Here is a 21,026-nt window from a genome sequence, read left to right on the forward strand (position 1 = left end):
CCTTGTTCTTGTGTGGTAAACGGTGACCCCGCTCTCTGAGATGACACACCTTTTTGTTTTTCCTTTAAAGCAACCAACCCGGTGATAGCAGCTCAGTTCTGGTAAGTTCCCCCCAGACTCTGGGGTCCAGCTCTTCTAATCATTGTCTTTATTTGCAATGTTGACGTTTTCCTTAGCACAGTTAAACCCCAGAGTGAGTCACCTGATGATCTTTCCCCTATTTTTTTCTGCCCGGCTATACCATCCTCCTGGTTTTCAGTAAGTACACAATAGAATGTTCCAAGACAGGGTTTTGTTTTGTTTTGTTTTTTTAAACACAGCTGCTTTGTTTGCATAGCTCTGGGCTTGGCTTATGACAGCGGTGGGCGATAAAGGTGAGAGGAAGGTGTGCAGCGCACCCGTGCGGAGGGCACTGCAGGCAGGGACGGGAAGAAAGGCCGCGCCCTTAAGCAAAAGCTTCACGAGAGCGCAGGTGGGATCTGCTCAGTGACGCACAGGCTTTACAGACGTACAACACAGAAGCCCTTTACTAAACACCTTTATCGAATGTCATGGGGACAGAAGAATACAAGGTGGAAACCCCAGCCCAGGTGTGAGCAGCTTTTCCTGTAAAGGGCCAGAGAGTAAACACCGCGGACCTTGGAGGCCATGCTGTCTCTTTCACGATGGCTCAGCTCTGTCGCTGGCACACACAAGCCGCCGTAGATGGCGTGTAAATGAAAGAGCACAGCTGTGTTCCAATAAAACTTTCCTCATAAATGCAGGTGGGCCAGGCTTGGCCCTTGGGGTGGGATTTGCCGACCCCTTCCCCAGCATGGAGGCTCTTGATCCTTGCTGTACATGGGATCTCCTGGTGAGCCTTGAAAGCTCCCCTCTGCCGGGCCACTCCCCAGGCTAATGGCATCCATCAGGGAGAGGGGGACCGAGGCATCTGGTTTTTTAAGCTCCTAGGTGATTCTGGTGTGTGGCCCAGGTGAGAAGCCCCATCCCACCTTGCATGGACCTCTTGTTCGATCTCAGAAACAGCTGTTTGCACATGTGGGCTCTGACTGAGAGTCACAGGCTGTAATTGTTTGGGCCTGGTGTCCAAGCTCCAGCCACTGGGAGCCCAGTTTCGTTAGCTCCTGGGTGTTGCCAGGCACAGGGCTCAGGCTCCTGGGGAGATTTTGGAGATGAGCACAGCTTGACTATGGCAGGTGTTCCGGAGAGGGGGCTGGGCCTGGCATGGCCTGGTTGGGGAGGGAAGTGGGAACCCAGGCCCTGGTGGGTGATGAGGATGCAGGCCATGGGACCAGGAGGTCTCCCGCCTCGTCCCGCAGCCTTGCTTTCATCCAGCTCTGGGACCTTCGGCCTTCCTCCTGGGCCACCTTTTTTTTTTTTCCATGGAAAACAAGGAGGTTGAGCTAGATCAGTGTTGGTCTGCACTTTCTTAGCCTCTGCTGTCCGCCCCCTGAAAGAATGCTGACCTGGGAGCCCAGCGTCAAGTGCAAACAAAAGTAGAGCTGCTCTGGGTGAAGCCAGGCAGGGAGGAGGAGGCCGGTGTCTGCCTGTTCATCTGCCCCCTCCCCACCAAGCAGCCCCAAGACATCTGGCAGGGCCCCAGGGTGCTAGAGAACACGACCAGCCCCGTATCACACAGCTGGGAACTTGGCCTTCTGTCTCTGATTTGAAGCTCTGCCCGCAGGTGGGGGACAAGCAGCTGACTCTTGTGTCTGGGTTCATGTCTCAGCACCTAGAGAAGGATCTCCAGGTTCCTGTTGAACCGCTGGGCATCACACCCTGCCCACCCCCCTGAGGGAAGGAGGAGGTTGCAGGGTCTCTTCATGGCTTCCTTGCAGGCCCGCCAGCACCCCCGTCACTAGAATCCCCGAGGCAGACAGCCTGCCCAGAGTCGCTATACCTTTCTGCACCTGTCAGCGTGTCTTTGAATTCTCAAGGGCTTCCAAGTTATGACATGTCTTTTCTTTGCTTCCTAGGGAAGTGATTGTTTTGTTTTTCCCTAATAAAATTATATTTTTCCTTTTAGCATCTAGTGGAAATTATGTATATATTGGGAACCAAAACAAACTAAAAAAAAATGTCCACTAGAAAAGAAAACACACACACACACAGTAAATATACCCTTTAGGAACAAATGAGCTAATGACCACTGTTTGCAGCTGTTCAATTGCTCCTCAGAGCCTGTGGGATCCCGGGGTGAGTAGGATTGCTGTGGGAGCCAGGGATGAAATTGTGCTCCGGGCTGCAGAGGTGATACCAGAAAAATAGCACCTTGCCGAACACTTACCCTTCCTGGTGAGATCTGGCTGGAGGTGAACCTGGCCTGTAGCCTGGCTCTATGCACCCGTCCTCTCGCAAAACTGGAACACAGAGCCATTTAGACCCCAAGCTAGACTCATAACAATGAACTGTTTCTCTCATTGTCGGAGAAGCAATAAACACTTGATTTCAGGTACACCGCCCTGGCACTGTGGCCCAGCGATGGTGCCACTCGTGATTTTCCTGGCAGCAGCCAACCTTGCGGACAAAACATGTTGGCTGTGTTTTATGTGAAGCCAGCCTTCTCCGCCAGTATATGACATACAGAGAGAGATACAGATATACGTGTTTTTTTGGTTTGGGGTTTTTTTTTAACCAAAATAGTTATATGTCAGAGTCCATCAAACTAGACTCATGCATCAGGAGCCCAGAACCTTTTCTCAGACCCTCAGGGAGCCCACTTGGCTTTGTGGAAAGCACATGGGCTTTGGGCTGGAGCAGCTGTCCCTTCCAGCCCTGGCCCTGCCACGGACTAGCTGGCTGGCCCTGAGCAGGTTTCCTCACTCCTCTGTTAGGCAACCTTCCCTTTATCTGTAAGAAGAGGTGGTACCGGTTGTTGACCTCATAGCCTTGTCGTGTGGGTTAAATAGTAACAGATGGGAAGGTCCCAGTGCAGAGCCTTTTATGGAACGAGTGTTCCAGAGCGGTGGCCCTATCACAGCCCCATTGATAGTGGGACCCACTGTGTTCGGTGCTTATGGGCGGCGGAGCTCTCCCTGCGGTTGGAGAACGCTTCGGATGGCCAACCAGCAATGCCAGTGCAGACCTGGGCTGGGAGCTAAAATTTGGTGATGTCACCGAAACAGGACATCACGAGCAGCATTCTGGAATATTGCCTTTGTGTTTCTGTGAGCTCAAAAGTGACAAAAAGGGGGCGCCTGGGTGGCCCAGTGGGTTGAGCCTCTGCCTTCGGCTCAGGTCATGATCTCAGAGTCCTGGGATCGAGCCCCACATCGGGCTCTCTGCTCAGCAGGGAGCCTGCTTTCTCCTCTCTCTCTCTCTGCCTGCCTCTCCACCTACTTGTGATCTCTCTCTGTCGGATGAATAAATGAAATCATTAAAAAAAAAAAAAAAGTGACAAGAAGAAATTGCTGTTTGGTTGCCTCATTTAAACAGCTATTATAAACCGAAGAAGGAATGGTGTTCAGGAAAGTTCCTAACAGTGTTGGATTTGTGAATGACCGTTAAATAAATCACAGATAATGCCGCTTTACAACCTGTTACATTACAGTTTTCCCTTCTTTTCTTTAGCTCTAAAACAAATCCCGAAGTCCATAATTACCAGGTAAGACACCGCTTTTGAAGATTTTCATTAATACTTGAAGTTTCAAAATCTTCTGCATTCAAGCAGTCATTATGCTTATAGCCAAATTTTGAAGTAACAATAAGAAAACATTTTTTTGGTTGGCGGGTGGGAGGGGGGTTGTTTTTGTTTTTCGAGAAAACAGTAAGAAGAGACCTTTCTTCCATGAACCCTGGTCCCTCTTGGTCATTTCAGCTGGCCCTCTTTTTTCTTAACATTTTCAGCTAGCGAACAGCAGGGACATATGTTCAAGTTTCTGGGTGGTCAGATACAACCTCTTAGGGGCACTCAAGCGAGGCCGTGTTTTGTCAGTGTGTTCTCGGCCTCAGGAACATGAGTCTCTTGAGATGTGCATCCGGGAAAGGATGTCTTAGTCACATGTTTGGGAGATGGTATGTCCTTCATTCCCCTTCTTGGATCTTACAGGGCCCATTTGGGTGTCAAAGGTACAGAGAAATCCTGCAAAAAAAGACTTTTTTTTTTTTTAATTTTTTTTTTTAAGATTTTTGTTTATTTGAAAGAGATCACAAGCAGGCAGAGAGGCAGGCAGAGAGAGAGGGGAGGAAGCAGACTCCCCACTGAGCAGAGAGCCCAACGTGGGGCTCGATCCCAGGACCTTGGGATCATGACCTGAGCTGAAGGCAGAGGCTTTAACCCACTGAGCCACCCAGGTGCCCCAAAAAAAGACTTTTTTTTAAGCTATTGTTTCCGTAAATCATTTGACTATTGAACAACCCCTCCCCCATTAAAAAAAAAACTGCCTCGCACTTCCCTCCCTACCTGTTTTTTGAACAGTATTGAGCATTGGTTTCTAGAACCTTCTTTGTAGAACAGTGTGGCAGGCCTGTTGAGCCTGCAGAAGGAGTACAGAGAGGTTTCCCTGGCTAGTGGTTCTGCTCTTCTACCGGGTAGCCAAGCAGGGCCCCCACACCCCTGCCTGCCCACCCACCCGTGCCTGGGGGTGGCTCTTGCTGGCTATACATGGCTTTCTAAACCTGGCTCCAACCTGCTCTTCTACATTTGCTTCCTCCCCACTCCTCCCTCACTAGGTTCGTGCTAGGGGCAGCATCTGTGTCCTATGACCTCCTCGTTTGGGGCCATTTTTCTTGTGTTGGGTGGTTTCTGTCCAAGGGCACTTACTCTTCTGACACCAGTCTGGTTTTGAATGTCATGAGTGAGAAGCTACTCCCATCAGGGGCTCACCTGGGAACATTATCTAGTTAGCATCTTTCTTGATCTTTTGTTACTGTAGATATTAATTCCTTAAAAGGGGGTGGGATCCCAATGTATGTGATCTGGACAAGGTCTCCAAAGTACATTTCAGAAGAATTTTGTGATATCATCTTCTGCTGTGATCTTCTGTGAAATCGTCTTCCCGACCTGCAGAACTTGGACATGACTTCTGACTTTGGGGAATAGCATGTAGAACGTGGTTTAAACCTGGTAGGGGAACAGCCAGACTTCCCGATCTCATTGCCTTCTTTAGACCCTTGAATCTTCTCAGTCACAGGTTGGCTTTTTGGTCCGGAGGGATTTTCAGGTGCAAGGGGCTGGCTGTGGGGGAAGGGAAGAGCTGTGGATGGGTGGTCCCGGCTTGAAGGCACCAAAAAAAAATGAAAACAAAGCAAAGCCTTGCCTGCCCAGAGTAAACTTGGAAACAGTTGTTCATTGAATTCCAGGCACAAAAACTGTTACCTAGACGTTCTCATAACATCTGTGGCAACCCCTGGTCTTCTACCCCCTTGCCAGTCTCAGAGGTTCTGTATTGCTCTGTCACGATTTGGGAGTGAAATGACCAGGAAGAGAACGTCCTGAGAAGCGGGCTGGTGGGTCAGCGTCTGAGTGCTGAGAAGGGTTTTCAGGACAGTGGGCTTGCAGCGTCCCTCTTCCTGTGAGCTCAGCCAGCTGCCATGAAGATTGGATTGCTGTGGTTTTGATAAAGACACTGTTGGCGTTTCAGGAGGGACCGTTCTTCATTGTGGGACTGTCCTGAGACTTACAGGGTGTTTAGCTTCCCTCTTTCTCCCGGTTAGCTGAAGGTAATCCTGTCATCATCGTGACAAGCAGAAGTGCACATATATATTTCCAATTGTCCCCAGGGGGACAGAACTGCCCTGGTGGGAGCCATCTGGGTTAACATTAAAAAATGCTCCTTGACAGCTTTAGAGTGTGAATAAATTACCAAAGGAGACAAAGGAAGGTTTTGAAATATCCTTCCACGTCTTTATGGCTGAAGTACCCACCTGGCTCTGATGAGTCTGATTTGACTGTGTTTGAAGACAAGCACTAGAATGCGAGGTCCGTTTCTTTTCGAGATTATCCCTTCTGTTGAAGATCCAACTGGTGGAACCTCCTTTGGAGCCTGGCTGTGTGATCAAAACACTCAAAGCCTTCCAGCTTTGGGCAGACCATCTGAACTCCTTAAGTCTCTGTTTCCCGAGAGAGGACTGCTTTCAGATTCGGCTCCTGAGATCTTTTCCCCACGTCCTTTTTCCTCTAGCATGTCTTTTTTGGGGGCTGTCTGCCCCCTTCACTCATTGACCAGTGCCTTTGAAGGAGAAAGGCCACTAGAAGGCAGAATTAGGCAGGGATAATAAGTGCTTTGGGTGGTTTGGTTTCTGAAAACAAAATGAACAGAATTACTGAGAACTTTCCACAGTACAGAACAGATTTGTGCTTACTAACCAAAACAGCACGGGAAGGAGAAGAAGGGAAGAAATAATTTGAAGAATAATGGTGGCAAGACAACAGTAACTTAAAAGTCAGGAGGGTCTAATGTGGCCCACGGAAAGTCTAGCCTTGAGAAGTCCCCGTGGCTTCCGGCCGTGCGTGGGGCCGCCGCCTTCTACAGGCCGGAGGTGGACAGACCGCCCCGCTGCCCAGCCAGGCCGCCTTGTCTTCACCTCTGTCCCTTTGTGAGTCACCAGTCTGGATCTATTTTCCCATCTTAGAGTGGACGAATTCCTTCCCTCCCTCCCTTCCATTTTTTCAGGATAATAAGTGCTTTGGGTGGTTTGGAGTTTGCTGTGGCGACCGGGTGAGGGGTGAGGGTTGGTACTGGGTTTTGGATTGTATTTTAAAAAGTTATTCTTGGGCGCCTGGGTGGCTCGGTGGGTTAAGCCTCTGCCTTTGGCTCGGGTCATGGTCCCGGGGTCCTGGGATCGAGCCCCGCATCAGGCTCTCTGCTCGCCGGGGAGCCTGCTTCCCCCCCCCCCCTCTCTCTCTCTGCCTGCCTCTCTGCCTTCTTGTGATCTCTCTCTGTCAGGTAAATAGATAAAAGTCTTTTAAAAATAAATAAATAAAAAGTTATTCTTGCTGCTTACACAAGGCAGAAAGTGACCGGCCGTAGTCCTGTTGCCTTGGTGTCCCCGTCCAGTTCTCTTGCATTTGCAGATGTCACTGTTACGCATGGTTGTTGTCATTCTCGGCAATGACGGAAATTGTCTCTGCACTTACCATTCTCCCCACATCTTGGGTGTCTTCCATCTGTTCCCTTGAGGGACATAGATAGTGCCTGTCCTGGACGCTCTAAGGGACCCTTTCCGGGCAGATGCCTTCCCCAGCCCCCCATCCTTTGTTTCGGGGGAAATGTGATCATCCTGGGAAGCCACCTCCTAGCCAGGGTTTCCTGAGCCTTTCAATTCACAGCCCTGGGCCCCCTCAGCTGGATGCCAGTAAAAGAGAAAGTAAATGAAGGCCATTGAAATCAAAAGGTCATCAAATAATCGAGTTTGGTATTTCATTTCTAGCCTCAGTACCATCCCACTATCCACCCCAGCCAGCCTCGGTGGCACCCTCACTCTCCAAATGTAAGGTAAGTGCTCACAGAGCTGTGCTTTCTCGAAAGTTCTCCCTTTGTCTTAAAAAACTCGCATCCTCCCTACTTATGAATCGAAAGTCTGCATTAGAAACAGCTGTTAAGAGTTGCTGTGTCAAGACAGAGATTAATAATTTGCCAAGCAAAGGAAGCCAGTAATGAGTGTGGATTTACCAGTTACGCTTTTTGAAATAAAAACGAATCGGGTTTTGTTTTTTTGGTGGTTTTTTGTTTTTCTTTTTTTTGTTTGTTTGTTTGGTTTTTTTTTGTTGTTGTTGTTTTTTTTTAAGGCATTCTAACCTCAGATATTTTTGGTTTGGTTTTGTGTTAGAAATGTTATTTAAAATTTCTAAGTAACATTTTGCTGTCCCAAGAATTCCATTACTAAAAATGTGAGTCAAGCTTGGGGATTTTTGTTGAGGGTTTTTTGAAGAGAATATTTTTCAGGGGTGGGGTAGGTGGAGGGGTTGTTTGACTGTTTTTGTTTTGTTTTTGTTTTTGTTTCGTGACAGATCTTTTTTCTAAACCCAAGGGTCTGCAAACTTTGTTCTGAGCCAGATAACCCGTATTTTCAGTTTTGTTGTCTCTGTCACAACCACTCACCTCTGCCTTGTAGCTCGAAAGCAGCCAGAGACAACCCAAAAGTGAATGGGTATGGCTGCATTCCGATAAAACTTATTTACAAAAACAGGCGGCCAATGGGATCTAGCCTGCGGGCTGTTTGCTTACCTCTGCCCTAACCTACATCACAATCCTTTCCAAGGAAACTGGCACCTGCCTTGCTGGGTTTTTCATTAGGCTGGAGAGTGTTTTGATGCCAGCTTTGTAAAGGCAAACGTTCCTTTTCAGATTTGAATTTTAGATCAGTCTTAATTGGTGTTTATGTGTGAAGCTCTTTCCGTTGGTGAATTCAGTTTGCATAAAGTTACTGCTCGGTGAGGTTGCTAGCCTCGCTGCTTGAGAAGGTATGAAGAGAATAGAGGGATGAAAATTAAATCCATGTGGAGCGCGGCAAAGGAGAGCCATTAGTTCTTGATGGTTCTTGCCACTTTGGGAGACCTTGGAGGAGGACCACAGTGCAATTTTATCGACAACACTCGATACTCGGGTAACTTTTTAAAGCTAGTCAGCCCGGTGGAGTAATAACTCTCAATGTTTCTGTATTGCTAAAGACAGTTTCTTTTCCCAGACATAAGAAAACAGAAGAGATTTCTAGAAATGCTATTTTTATTAACCTTATTTTTAGAGAATTTTAGACTTTTTAGTACCTATTTTACCACATTCGTTTCCTTCTGAGGCATGACCTTGCCCAGCAGTTGGCAGCGGGGATTCTGTGGGAGGCCATGACCGGGTCCTCTCCGGGCGACACTGGCCTCTCCTGCAAGCTTGCTGATGCTCATTCTTTGCCCCACCCCGGCCCTGCTGGATCAGTGTCTGGGGGTAGCGCCCAGCACTCCGTGTCTTATCAGGCTCTCTGGAGTTCGAGAAGCCTGACATACTTACCCCAGGAAAAGAGAGTTCCTGGGCCCAGCACTCTTGGCAAACGCTGCCGAAGGCATTCACAGCTCCCCTTAGCAATGTGCTCACAGCCCTGAGAGGTGCCTGGTCAAGGACACCTTGTCACCTAACTTTCCCCAGACTGACTTGCTCACCAGGGTGCCTTTTGAGAAATGATGGTATGGCCGTGGAACGGACTTCTCTTGACTTGGATGTTGATAGGTAACATCCTGTGTTTTCTGAATTTTAAAAATACCTTAGAAAATCCATTCGTGTCCATTCGTAAGCCATCCCCATTAACACGGCTCATGGTTTCTCCTGCCCACCTCCCTCATGCGTGTGTTATTTCACTCACATTTCTGCATTTTCTTCCATCCCTCCCGCAAATCATTCACCCTGCCAACAAAACAGGCCATGCTTTCAGGATGACAGGCCGCCGCACTGGGAAACATCGGCCAGTGGAGGTGGCAGCCATTTCGATTATGTCCACGACCAGAACCAGAAGAACTTAGGAGGAATGCAAAGTATGGTGTATCGAGATAAACTCATGACTGCACTTTGAGAGACTGAAGCATCTCCCCTCCCTTCACCATCATAGTGCCCTTACACCCCATGAAAAGTGTCTTGGCATCACATAGATGTGTTTGCACAAGTGTCCTTGTGGAAATGTTCTGAGAGATATTCCCGGCGTCCGTGTAAATATTTGCAAACAGCCACAATCACTAGTCCTAACTGTCCTAACAACTAGTCCCAACTGTTGACTGCATTCTCAATAAAATGAAGGTAGTTAAAGGCTCAGGAATCACTTTAATATTCTGATTTTAAAATTGGATTAAAGGTCTGTGTGTATCGTATTGCTCTGTACTTGATATTTCTTTGTTATTTAATGAACGGGACCGAATAACACCAGAAGAATATGGGAAGATAGCTCTGTGGAGCGCACCGCACAGTCCTGAGGTGACCAGGAGGCCGCTGGGGCCCAGCCCCGGCCACTGTGAGAGGGCAGACAAGCCCTGCTCTTCTGTTGGCCTCTTTTGCCCCCTCCGGAAAGAGTGGGTTGGACTCAATGATCACCAAGCTCCTCTACAATTCTGTGATCTATGCAAAGTTAGTATTTTCGGTCTGAGGATCTGACATTCCAATGGAATTTCTCAGAGGAAAACTGCAGAATTCCCTTCTCTAACAGAGGCTTTACCCTTTCAGAAGCTGAATGAAGCGTGTTACTGGTTAGGTGGGACGTGCATATGGGGAGGCTCTGAATTTCCTATTTAAAGCAGGTTCGCCACTTTGAATCCTAGCAGTTTTACGAATCACAAATTGCGTAGCGTCCGTTTTGATAGAACTTGCTGCTCTAGTACGAGAATAATTTTTTAAATTATTGATTGGTGCTGCTAGCTTGTGTGATTTCAGAAGACGTAATTATGAATACACACTGTCAGAATTTATAGAACTTGAGGCTCGGTTTTTACCCTGGACTTCAGTCTTTTAAAAAGCAACATGCAATCCAAGATCTATTTATGGATCAAATTTGAGTGTATAGGATTTTAATGGCGTTGTGCCAAAACGTCCTCTCAAAGGACGGGGATGTTGCGCTGTCACTTTGTAGATCCAGCTGATCAATGTGTTTTCTTTGCGGGAAGAACTTGTACCAAAATATTTATTGCCCCTCTTTCTAAGCCACAAAGTCAAACATTTTTTTTTCTCTGAATAGACCTGAGATCTTTCCCACCAGCATATTTGTGAAAACAATTCTTAAACGACATTTCCTTATGTGTAATTGTAATTTGGCCCATTTTAAGCCTTTTTAAAAAATGTATTGACATCTCTGAGATACCTTATTGCTAAAATCTGGGTCTATTCTCGGTTACCACAAAAAATGTGTACAGAGGGAGGGACTCAGCTACGTGCCCTGCACAGTACAGCCAGTGACCTACAAACTCTCCCAAAGATACCTGTTCACAGGTCTGTTCTGTCTTAGCAGATGTTTTGATCCTCAGTGTTTGTGCTGCCTACAAATAAATGTGTTCCGAATCCTTTAATCTTACTGATACGTTTTTACAAATGTGTTTCCAAGGAATAAAGATTATTCTTGCTTTTTTGGACTCCATCTTCATTTTATGTTGCACGGAAGTATCCTTTGCGGACGTTGTAGATGACGGGACAGGGAGCTTTTGGAAGCTTGAATGTGAGCGTTCGGTTAGGTGACGTGGAGCGAGTTCATCTCAGAGTGAAGCTGCTCTCGGAAGGGGTGGCTCTGGTAGGCACAGTGGTTGAAGCATTTCTTCATGTGGTGCATCTGTGGTGAAGGTTCTAGACGCCGGTCACAGGCGCTGAGCCGAGCAAAGTGGTGGCGGAGTGGGTTTCCCCCATTACCGTCCTGTGATGACGGTGCGTGTTTGTCCTGGCTGCCGCTGCTGCTCCTGGTGGAAAGACACCCAAATGTGTGTCTATGGCCCCCCGGAAATTGTGTATACACGGAGACCCTCTAATAAATGCCTTTCTGCTTAAAACAACTTGAGTGGATTCAGTTGTCTACAACCAAGAAGTTGAACCGGGATGCTTACTGATGACCTCCTAGCTAAATGGCATGTACACTTTTCATCCCTCAGCTTAGCGGGCCTTTCCCTACTACATTTGGCAGTAGTGATCAGTCACTCGTGGCTTCTTGAGACTCTACGCCCTTGGTTGCTGCGCTCTCTGGTTTTCTAGCTCTTTGGCTTTTTCCTCGGTCTTTGTAACGGCCTCATTGTTCTGTCTTCCTGTTAAGTGTTGGTGTTTTCCAGGGGTCCTTCCTCTGCCCACTGCCTTTCTCGCCATGCCATCGCAGTCGATCCTGCGTCTCCTGCTGGCACCATTGTATGGCTGTGGACTCCGGAGTCATTATTGCTAACCCAGATTACTCCTATCTATGAGTTTTTTAACACTGACATTTCAACCCGTATACACGTCAAACTCATGTCAGAGTCAAATTCATCATCTTTTACTGGAGAAAGAAGAAGATACTAACTGATTCTCCTCTACCCGCAAGAAGAACGTATACGTCCTCCATCCATGGCTCTTTTCTTGCCCCTTTGCCACCCATATCCAGGCAGTCCCCAGGGCAGCTCAGCTTCTGATATGTCCCACTCTGACCTTGCAGCAGCATCTTCTCTGTGCATCAGAGCTGCTCTTTCTGGTCTCCTTGACTCCAGGATCCTGCCAAGCTTCTTGTCCTCACAGTCATTCCAATGATGGACATCTGCCAGAGTTCTCCAGCACCGTAGGGTGAGGCTCGAGGCCTTCTGTATGGAATTCCTTTGCTATCTGCTTCCATTCTATTGCTCTAGCTCATTTTGCCCCATTTCTTACCCTCCTGTTTAAATTTCTACACCACCAAGCTTCTGGTCGTCCCTGGCATGCACCATATCCTGCTGTTGCTCCCATCTGTGCTTTGCAAATACTGTCCCTTCTGCTGAGAACACTCTCACTCCCATCTCCCTTGCCCAACTCCTGCTCACCCCTTAGATGCCTCTGCTCAGACACGTCTTCTCCCCAGGACTCCTACCACCCCACCTCTGCAGAGTGGATTAGTTTCTGTGTTCTGCTCTATGCCTGCCCCTCAGCCCTGCTATATCATTGTTGCATTCACTACTTTACATTAAAAATGCCTCTTTTGTTCATCATCCTGGAGACTGTACATTCTTTAAGTGTGAGCTTTTGTCCCATGTTTGCCTGTTCCCCGGTGCCTGATAGATGGCAGGTGCTCAATGAATGTTCAGCAAATGAATTATTCCACATTCATTCTAACAGAAATGTCTAACCAGGGGCGCTTGGGTGTCTCAGTTGGTTAAGCATCAGCCTTTGGCTTGGGTCGTGCTCTCAGGGTCCTGGGATCGAGCCCTGCATCAGGCTCCCTGCACAGTGGGGAATCTGCTTCTCCGTCTCCCTCTGCAGCTCCCCCTGCTTGTGCTCTCTCTCTGTGTCCAACGAATAAATAAAATCTTAAAAAAAAACTGTCTAGCTAGATAACAGTCAGCATGTCATCTCTGAGCTGGTCCAAAGGTATCTGAACAGCTGTACCTAGCCCAGGGCGTCACATTTGGGTAGGATGCTGACCATCAGCTGTGCTCTGGCTTCAGCTTCGTCATTGGAATATGACCCAGTGTGTCTGCGGTGTTCTCTTCCGAAGCACTGGCATCATGACACGTGTGGTTGCTACGGGGCAGATGATGCTGGAGATGCACTGGAAACCCTGGTAGGTTGACAGGGATCCTCAGGAACATGCAGGGACTGTCAGCTAGATGTATGCGCCCAGCACTGTGCCGGTCACTTCACTTGATCTTCCGGGCCACTCTGTGTGATGCACAGTGTCCTCTTTGCTCACATTTGGAAGCTCGGGCTTCGGGTTGCGCGAGAAGCTTGCCCATTGTCACACGTGCAGGTCTGACTCCCAGCCCATGTTCTCGGCCCCTGGGTTTGACGCTTCTCACCAATGACCATCTCACCATCTGGGACCCTGTTGATTTCTCTGTATCCATGAGACTAGTACTAGATTATGTTGAGGAGTTCACTACCCTGAGATCTGGGTAACTGGAAAGATCTGGTAACTAGAAAGCCACTCCCCACCATCAACATCCATGTCTCTACACACCAGTGGTCTAGTGACCCTGTTCCCTTCCCAGGGGTCTCTTAACCCCTAACACCTTACCATGACTCCTCCTGCAATCTAGAACCTGCATTTGCTCAATAACCCCTTTCCAAAGGAGCAGAGATTGAACATTATTTTCTTCTTAGTGAACCACTCTGCTGGAGGCAATCCACTGCGTCTGTCCCCAGAGCTCCTGAACCAGTCATTTCTTCTGGAGTTATTAACTGCCTGCACTGTCAAGCTTGAGACTCCATAATTAACGGAATTAACTTTTTGCATTTTTGAAATTCGGGTATTTACCAGTCTTGGATCATCTCTTTTATTTTTCCGTGACTCAGAATATTGAACAGTGAGCTGACAGGATGGTCAGATTGATGTAATTCATGTGGACTGAAAGACTTGAAATCGTGCCCGGTGATTATCTTGGCCTTCAAAACCCACTTGCCTGTTTCATTTCTTGGTCTACCATTTCCACTGGAAAGGGTTCTCCTTAACAGCAGAGATGAAGGAATAAGACAGTATGGGAGTACTGCTTTTTTTTTTTTTTTCTCCTTGCCTGTTAATATGGCACCATCCTTCCAGGTCAGTGACTCTAGCCTCCTGGGTCCTGGTCTGAACACAACTAATAATAGATCCTTTTTGTTGCCCTTGACTTTCCAGCTTTTAACTAGTCCTTTAAGATCTGAGCTCATCAAAAAACTCCCTGAGCAGCCATATTGATCCTTTGGATCAATATTTCCCAAACTCAGCTCTAAGTCAATTCCCTGACTAGACTGAATCTTCCAAAAGGACCAGGTAAATACCTTAAATAGGCTTAAGGATGATTTGCCTCTGCTGTTTCCCTCCAGGAGGCAACCAGCAAATGCCAGGCAAGGCATAATGGGGCAAAGAGAGGGAAACACAAACTGCTATTAAGCGTCCCTTTGCACATGAAAAGTAGCACATTTTTAAGAGGCCCCAGGAGTATCTAAAAGGTGAAACTAATGTGAAATTGACATTCAGCTGAGCCTCTGCAAAAGAAATCTTAAATAATTCTGCAAATTGGCCAACTTCCCCAGAATTAGGGAGCCAAAGAATTGCTTGGACAGCTTACTAAAAATAGAAAGTGCTAGGCTCTATTTAAGTGGTGGATGGTGAGACCTAAGGAAACTTCATCTGAAGTCTCCATGTGAGTCCGTGATGGACAAGTGTAGGACCTCCCCTTAGAAGAGCACAGCTTCCTATCTGGTTTGCTTTCATCTTATGGTTCAATTTGAACTCATTTAGATGCCAGTTCCTTTTTTTTTTAAGTAGCCATGCTATCAAAAAGTAAACAGATACATCATAAGAAGGAGCTAGAGATGGCTACTCAGCATAGTTTTGCACTTGCTTAGGTTCACAGTGAGGTAGAAGAACGTGAAAATTCTAGGGTTTCTTTATATGGCTTTAATTTCGCCCTGAGTTCCTTCTCCCAAGTCTGTCAAACTGAATCTGTCATTGTTCTGCTCTCCCACTGGAAGCAAGGGTCTAGAGAACTAGATCCATTGGTGAAGAAGGTGGCCTGGACACACCAGCGTAGGGACCCATGCTGAGATTCGAACCCATCATGGGGAAGAAGCAGAAGCAAAATGGCAGGATGCTGCCCACTGATGAGAGACAGACTGCAGGCCCGGTGTGGAGTGGTGATTTTGTTGGGGGCAGGAGCCCTGCAGTTTTCCCGCGAGGTGATGTGTGAATGCTCTGGTGTCCTCCACGCTCTGAATCCCAGCTTTGCCACTTCCCAGCCATGGGACCTTTGTCGGGTTTCTTCTCTGTGCCTCCTTTTTGGTGTCCCCAAACAGAATTGGGATATTATCCATGGAAGGTGTTTTGCACCATGTTTGCTGGTGGCTGGCAGCAGTTTTTGGTGGTTTTGAGATTTAAGGCCTTAGCAGTCCATGTGGTGAGAGACGGGTCAAAGAAATTCAGTCTCCCCCAAGGAATGATCTGTGTTAAAGGCTGCTGGCTTGGGATGTATGGTCTAAGTTTAGCAATGGAAAGAGGTGCTTGGCTCCAGGAGGAAGATCAGTTAGAGGAGGGTTAGCACAATACATAAGACACATCTCTGAAACTCGAACAAGCCAAGAGCAGAAACACCGTGGGGATCTTTTGAGACAGAATAAAAAGAAAGAAAGATGATATTTCTGTCTGAGAATACTAGGAAGTAACTATCCAGGCGGCATGTGGACAGTCCTTTCCCATCTGCTGACGGCAAAACTGGCGAAAGAAGGAACTGGTGAGACCACTGAGAATTCATTCTGCGGGTACAGTGGAGATCGAGAAGTTGGGAGAATTGAAACAGCATCCGCTCTCTTCCCAACTTGTCTAGCTTAGGACTTCATCTTCCACAAAGCAGAGGAGACGTTTAACAATTAGGAGGCTAAGTAGAAAGTCAGTAATAAAGGGAACTGCTGTGCTTTTTCACTTATTTTAGTAGGTAATATGGTGGTTAAAAATTCAGAAGAGGGACGCCTGGGTGGCTCAGTTGGTTGAGCAGCTGCCTTCGGCTCAGGTCATGATCCCGGCGTCCTGGGATCGAGTCCCACGTCGGGCTCCTTGCTCCGCAGGGAGCCTGCTTCTCCCTCTGACTCTGCCTTCCACTCTGTCTGCCTGTGCTCGCTCTCGCTCGCTCTCTCTCTGACAAATAAATAAATCTTTTTTAAAAAAATTTTTTTTCAGAAGAAAATTCCTAAAAGTTACTTTTCCTCTCCACCTTATTCCCTAGGTCCGCAGTTCTCTCCAGAGGCAAACATTGTTAGTGTTTCGTTGTGCCAATCCAGGAGCTATTCCACGTATAAACAAGTATGCGTATTTAACCAGTCATACATGACGGTCCTTTAGGCTGCCCCAAATCTCTAAAATTACAGTTTTTCTGCTGTCATTGTACGTTCCGTTTATGCACCTGAGTAAATCCATCTGTAGAGAAGCTCCCTGGGAACAGGGGCGCTGGCTAAAGAGGTACGTGCATATTTAATTTGGACACTGCCTAAGGAAGTTTCACTCTAAAGATATTCTACTTGATTACATGTATCTCCCCCAGGCCTCCCGGCTCACCAGCGATTTGACAGGCCTCCCATTCCACAGGGAGCAAGCGCATAGCCTTAACTAGTTCTTTTAAACCATTGATGGGTAAAAATCAGTATGTCCATTTTAATTGTATTTCTCTAGAAGCAAGGTTGCCTACCTTTTCATCTTGTTGAATGCCATTTGTTAAATGTTTCCCCTGAACCATCTGGAAGCTCTGCTCTTACGCCATGCTCTTTATTAAAGACCAGACTGATGAAGTAAAATTAATCGTGTCATCATAGCCTTTTTAATAGCAGAGCAAGGGAAGGATGGAAAGAGTTGATATTTACCAGACATTTTTTGAAAGCAGATTTCCAGAAACTCAGATAACAATCAGCATGATACAGTGCCCTGGAGATCAGAAGAAAGAATCCGGACAGCATGAAAATAGCCAGGGTAAAGGACTTGATTTCTAACACCCATCTTTCCGTTCTTGTTGAGGAGTTTGTGGAGAACTTTCCACTCCAACTTCTTTTTTTTTTTTTTTTAATATTTTTATTTTTATTTATTTGACAGAGTTCACAAGTAGGCAGACAGGCAGGCAGAGAGGGGAGGGGAAGAAACAGGCTCCCTGCTGAGCAGAGAGCCTGATGCGGGGCTCTATCCCAGGACCCTGGGATCATGACCTGAGCCAAAGGCAGAGGCTTTAACCCACTGAGCCACCCGGGCGCCCCTCCACTCCAACTTCTTAAATACTCACTCAGACTTTGTGAATTTCCCTGATGCATTGGCCGCGGAAGCAAGGGATTACTTGCAGTCACAATTAAAGTCCTAATTGAGCAGGTCTAAAATCCCACTGTATCCCAAGACTTGCCAGCGGTTTTATTGCTGGAAAGGCTGCAGAATTTAAAACACCCCAACTGCTGTAGTGCGGGCAGTCCGCTAAGCAGGGTGAGAATAATTAGAGGAACATCCCTGTAGGCTCGTGTTGTAAGAAGACCACAGAACCTACCTAATCATCCCCTCCTGAATTGTGAATGGCTTCAACAGCCACTTTCTGCAGCAGAAACCTGAAAAGCAAGAGCTGTTGCTATGCTAACGGCTAAGCCAGCTTCATCCCGCAGCTGAATAATGGAGGCTGTATCTATATACAAGGCAATTAAACGGGCCCTTAATATTAGGTCCAGTGTATAGCTTCAGAGACTAACCAAGGATGTTTACAGGAGAAGCTTCTGAAAACCTACAAGAATTGTGGAACGGAGAAGGGATCACTTGGGGAGATTTTAAAACACAAAAACCGAAATAGATGAATCCTCCTCTGTATCACCTCAGGAACACATACCCAGTGTTCCGCTCCCGCTCCCGCTCCCGCTGCTGTCTTGTGCAATTAGAACGTCTAAAAACCTGCCCTTAACAGAGCGTGCATTTTCTTCATCTAGCGTGAACTTCATTCTGGAATGAATAATAGTTTAATTTCATTCATTCTGATGAGTTGGATGCTGTCTGCCAAGTGGAAAAAATAACACTCAGCTCATGCCCAAGCCGGCCATGGCTCTTTCATGGTGCAAAGACGGGCTCCTTAGACATTATCCTGCACAGCTCGTAGCTGCGTGTTTGTGGCAATGATTTTTTTTTTTTTTTTTTTGTCTTGCTGCTCCCAGATGATACTGTTTGGGGATGCACTTAAAGAAGTGGTGAGGGGTAAGTCTGTTAAGTCTGTTAATGTCACTACCCACCTGATCAAAGAAAATCTTCATTGAAAGCAAAAAGTGGACCCCAGAATGCAAAAATGAGAGCCCCCCCCAAAAAAATAGTCCCTAGGAAACCGAGAAGGGAAGGCAGTGTTAGATTTATTACAAGTGAATGCTTTAAGAGAAAACAACTATATTTGTGTCAGTATTTTTTTTTTTTAAGGCAGGAAAGAGATTGAATAAACTCTTAGTCATGAGCCTCTGTGCAAAAATGCACTCATGAAATATTTATTCCTTGGGCTCAGATCCTGAAATTGATCCGGAATTGTTAAAATCCTAGATTTCTCCACAAAGTTTTTCTAAAGCCCTTCTCACAGCTTCTCCATGCCTCAAATAATCAGAAAGACATTATAAACTTAGTAGGAATCACGTTAGGTTAAAATGGATTTTTAGCAAAAAATCTATCAAGGTCTGCCTACCCACTACAGCATTTTGGTAAAACCATTTGATACCACTTTCACCGAAGGAAAGTTCCAGATTCAAAGATGGGGACACATACCCCACTACTCTCTCTCTCACAGGACAGATGCAGCCACCAGGAGACATGAAGAGCCTCTCATCGCTCCTTAAGATGTGGAATGTTCTACAGTTTTACAGAGGCTGTTTAGTGTTAGGGACACCGAGGAGCTCCTGACCAACGTGAAGCTTTTATGAATAGACACTTGATAAATTACCTAAGGAGAATTAAACTTTAATGCACTACAGCATTTATTCAGCAAATATTTACTGTGTTTCTACGCTGTGCCAAGTACCATCATAGGCACCGGGAATTGATGTTGAAGACGACGCTGCCTTTGGCTGTAGGCAGTTAATAAACTAGTCAAAACAACAGCTACCAATCTTACAGACTCAGACAGCACCTGAGCTAACACTAGAATTAGTTCCAGGTTGATTGCTTAGAAGATGGCTTGAAAGAAATACAAATTGAGAAAATTCCCATCTGTCCATTAGTTTGTATAAAGGAATCTAAACCATGCCATATATATATATGTATATGTATAATTTGACCTTTTTGGACAAGAGGAAAATGAGGTCGGTTCATCTTTTCTCTCTAGTCACTTAAAAAAAAAATAAAACCACTAAGTTACTATAAGAAATGATCCCTATTTAAACAGACCTAACATTCCTAATGTGTCCCATTTCTGAGATGTTGATAACAATTTTCTTCTCAAACCCATTATGAAAAAGATGCAGTCTTTCAAATATACTCTCTTCTTACGGCCAAATAGTGCGCTTGCTTGCACTGAATGTAATAAGAACTTGTAGCAATATGTTTGTCTAATGACCCACTCTGTTCAGTCTCTACTAAATTAAAATTGATGTAAGTGACAAGTATCCTGGAAACCATGATGAGTAAATGCACCTTCTCTCATCTCTCGGTCGGACATGGCACAAATCAAATTATTTCATTGAGCCGTAGTTCCTGGCATATAAATACATAATGACTGTTTGGCCAAAAATGCAGTGTCTGGGGCCCAGATAAGTGAAATAGGTTACCTGAGGTCACATAGCTAAGCCCTAACAAAATCAAAGCTAAGTGCCTGCCAGTGTTCTTTTAATGTCATTGTTATGCTCCTTTTATCCACTGGCAAGGCAGTCTCTCAGCGCTAAAGAGAGCACTGGGCTCTCGAGTCAGGTTGCCTGAGTTCAAATCCTAGCTCTGCCATTTACTAGCTGTGTGACTTTGAGAAAGTTAAGTATCCTCTCTGTTACCATTTCCTTACCTGCAAAATACGGATAATAATAACTGTCCCTTCTTCAAACGTTTGTTAGAAGATTGAATATGTTAATAGACAGCACAGGGCTGGGCAACCAAAAATGTTAGCTTTTGAGTTTTTTCCTCTGTGAGTATTTAGAGAGCGTGATTAATGCACCAGTGTTCAGCCAGGAAGTCTGATTCTGGCTGACACCATCTGCTGTAAAAACATGGTAATTGAGGAGATTCTGCTAAGAGCCCTAATTGGAGAGCCACAGTTCAGGCTGATGGACAGGATATGGACTAGTGGAAACTTCTTCTTGTCCTTGGCACAAGTAGAAAATGACATATTTGTATAGCACACTGGGGTAAGCAGATAAAACCATTTGAGCCGTAACCCATCCAAAGTCCATTTGCTGGGAAGCTCTGCCGGGATATTCGTCGATATCTCCCTGATGCTTTCGCTTTGATTAGGAACATGGACTTGTCCCCACCCAGGCTAAAAGCAAAACAGGAGCCAGTTGGCCCCGACCAGGCTCGTCTAGAGTGTTTAGAGAGCTTGTGTGCTGTGCGGGCTACCTAGAAGCTGGTCCTGCCTCAGGAGCCCTGCTGTGGAGTTAAGCCAGGTGTCATGAACAGATAACAGAGTAACTTTGAGTCCAGGCAGTGTGCATACGTGCGGTGAGCGATCGAGACGTGGTGCTGGAGAACTTCAGATAGAGAATACTTGCTCTGTTTTCCTAGGAGAGACTTTCAGCTAGCACAGTGTGGATGGGGGATTTCTTGGCCATCCAGATATTGGCATTTCATTAAAAGCAGAACATCTGTTGATTTCTTGGCCTTCCTGCCTGATTACTTAGTTGTTTGGAAGGTAGAAGAAACACTGCCCATGTTACTGTTATTAATTCTGGTCAGCAAGGAAGACTAGGTTGAAATGTGTGAGTGGGGAGACCCTAGGGAAAAAAATGACTCATGTCTTGAAATTGGTTTTG

At 46.4% G+C, this 21,026-nt stretch overlaps 1 protein-coding gene across 7 annotated transcripts in view; it reads left to right on the forward strand.

Moving 5' to 3' along the window:
• Nucleotides 1–21,026, forward strand: part of EPB41L4B (erythrocyte membrane protein band 4.1 like 4B) — a 124,456-nt gene that overhangs the window by 62,191 nt on the left and 41,239 nt on the right. For 6 of the 7 annotated variants that reach the window (XM_059143600.1, XM_059143601.1, XM_059143602.1 and 3 more), the window contains exons 13-15: nucleotides 71–101; nucleotides 3,571–3,604; nucleotides 7,372–7,436. In XM_059143600.1, coding sequence (XP_058999583.1) covers nucleotides 71–101; nucleotides 3,571–3,604; nucleotides 7,372–7,436 — 130 coding nt within the window. Of the gene's footprint in view, nucleotides 1–70; nucleotides 102–3,570; nucleotides 3,605–7,371; nucleotides 7,437–9,347; nucleotides 11,033–21,026 lie in introns of those variants that run through there. The other variant, XM_059143606.1, reaches the window with a different exon arrangement.

This window comes from Mustela lutreola, chromosome 12 (genome assembly GCF_030435805.1).
Source record: "Mustela lutreola isolate mMusLut2 chromosome 12, mMusLut2.pri, whole genome shotgun sequence".
Lineage (NCBI taxonomy): Eukaryota > Metazoa > Chordata > Mammalia > Carnivora > Mustelidae > Mustela > Mustela lutreola.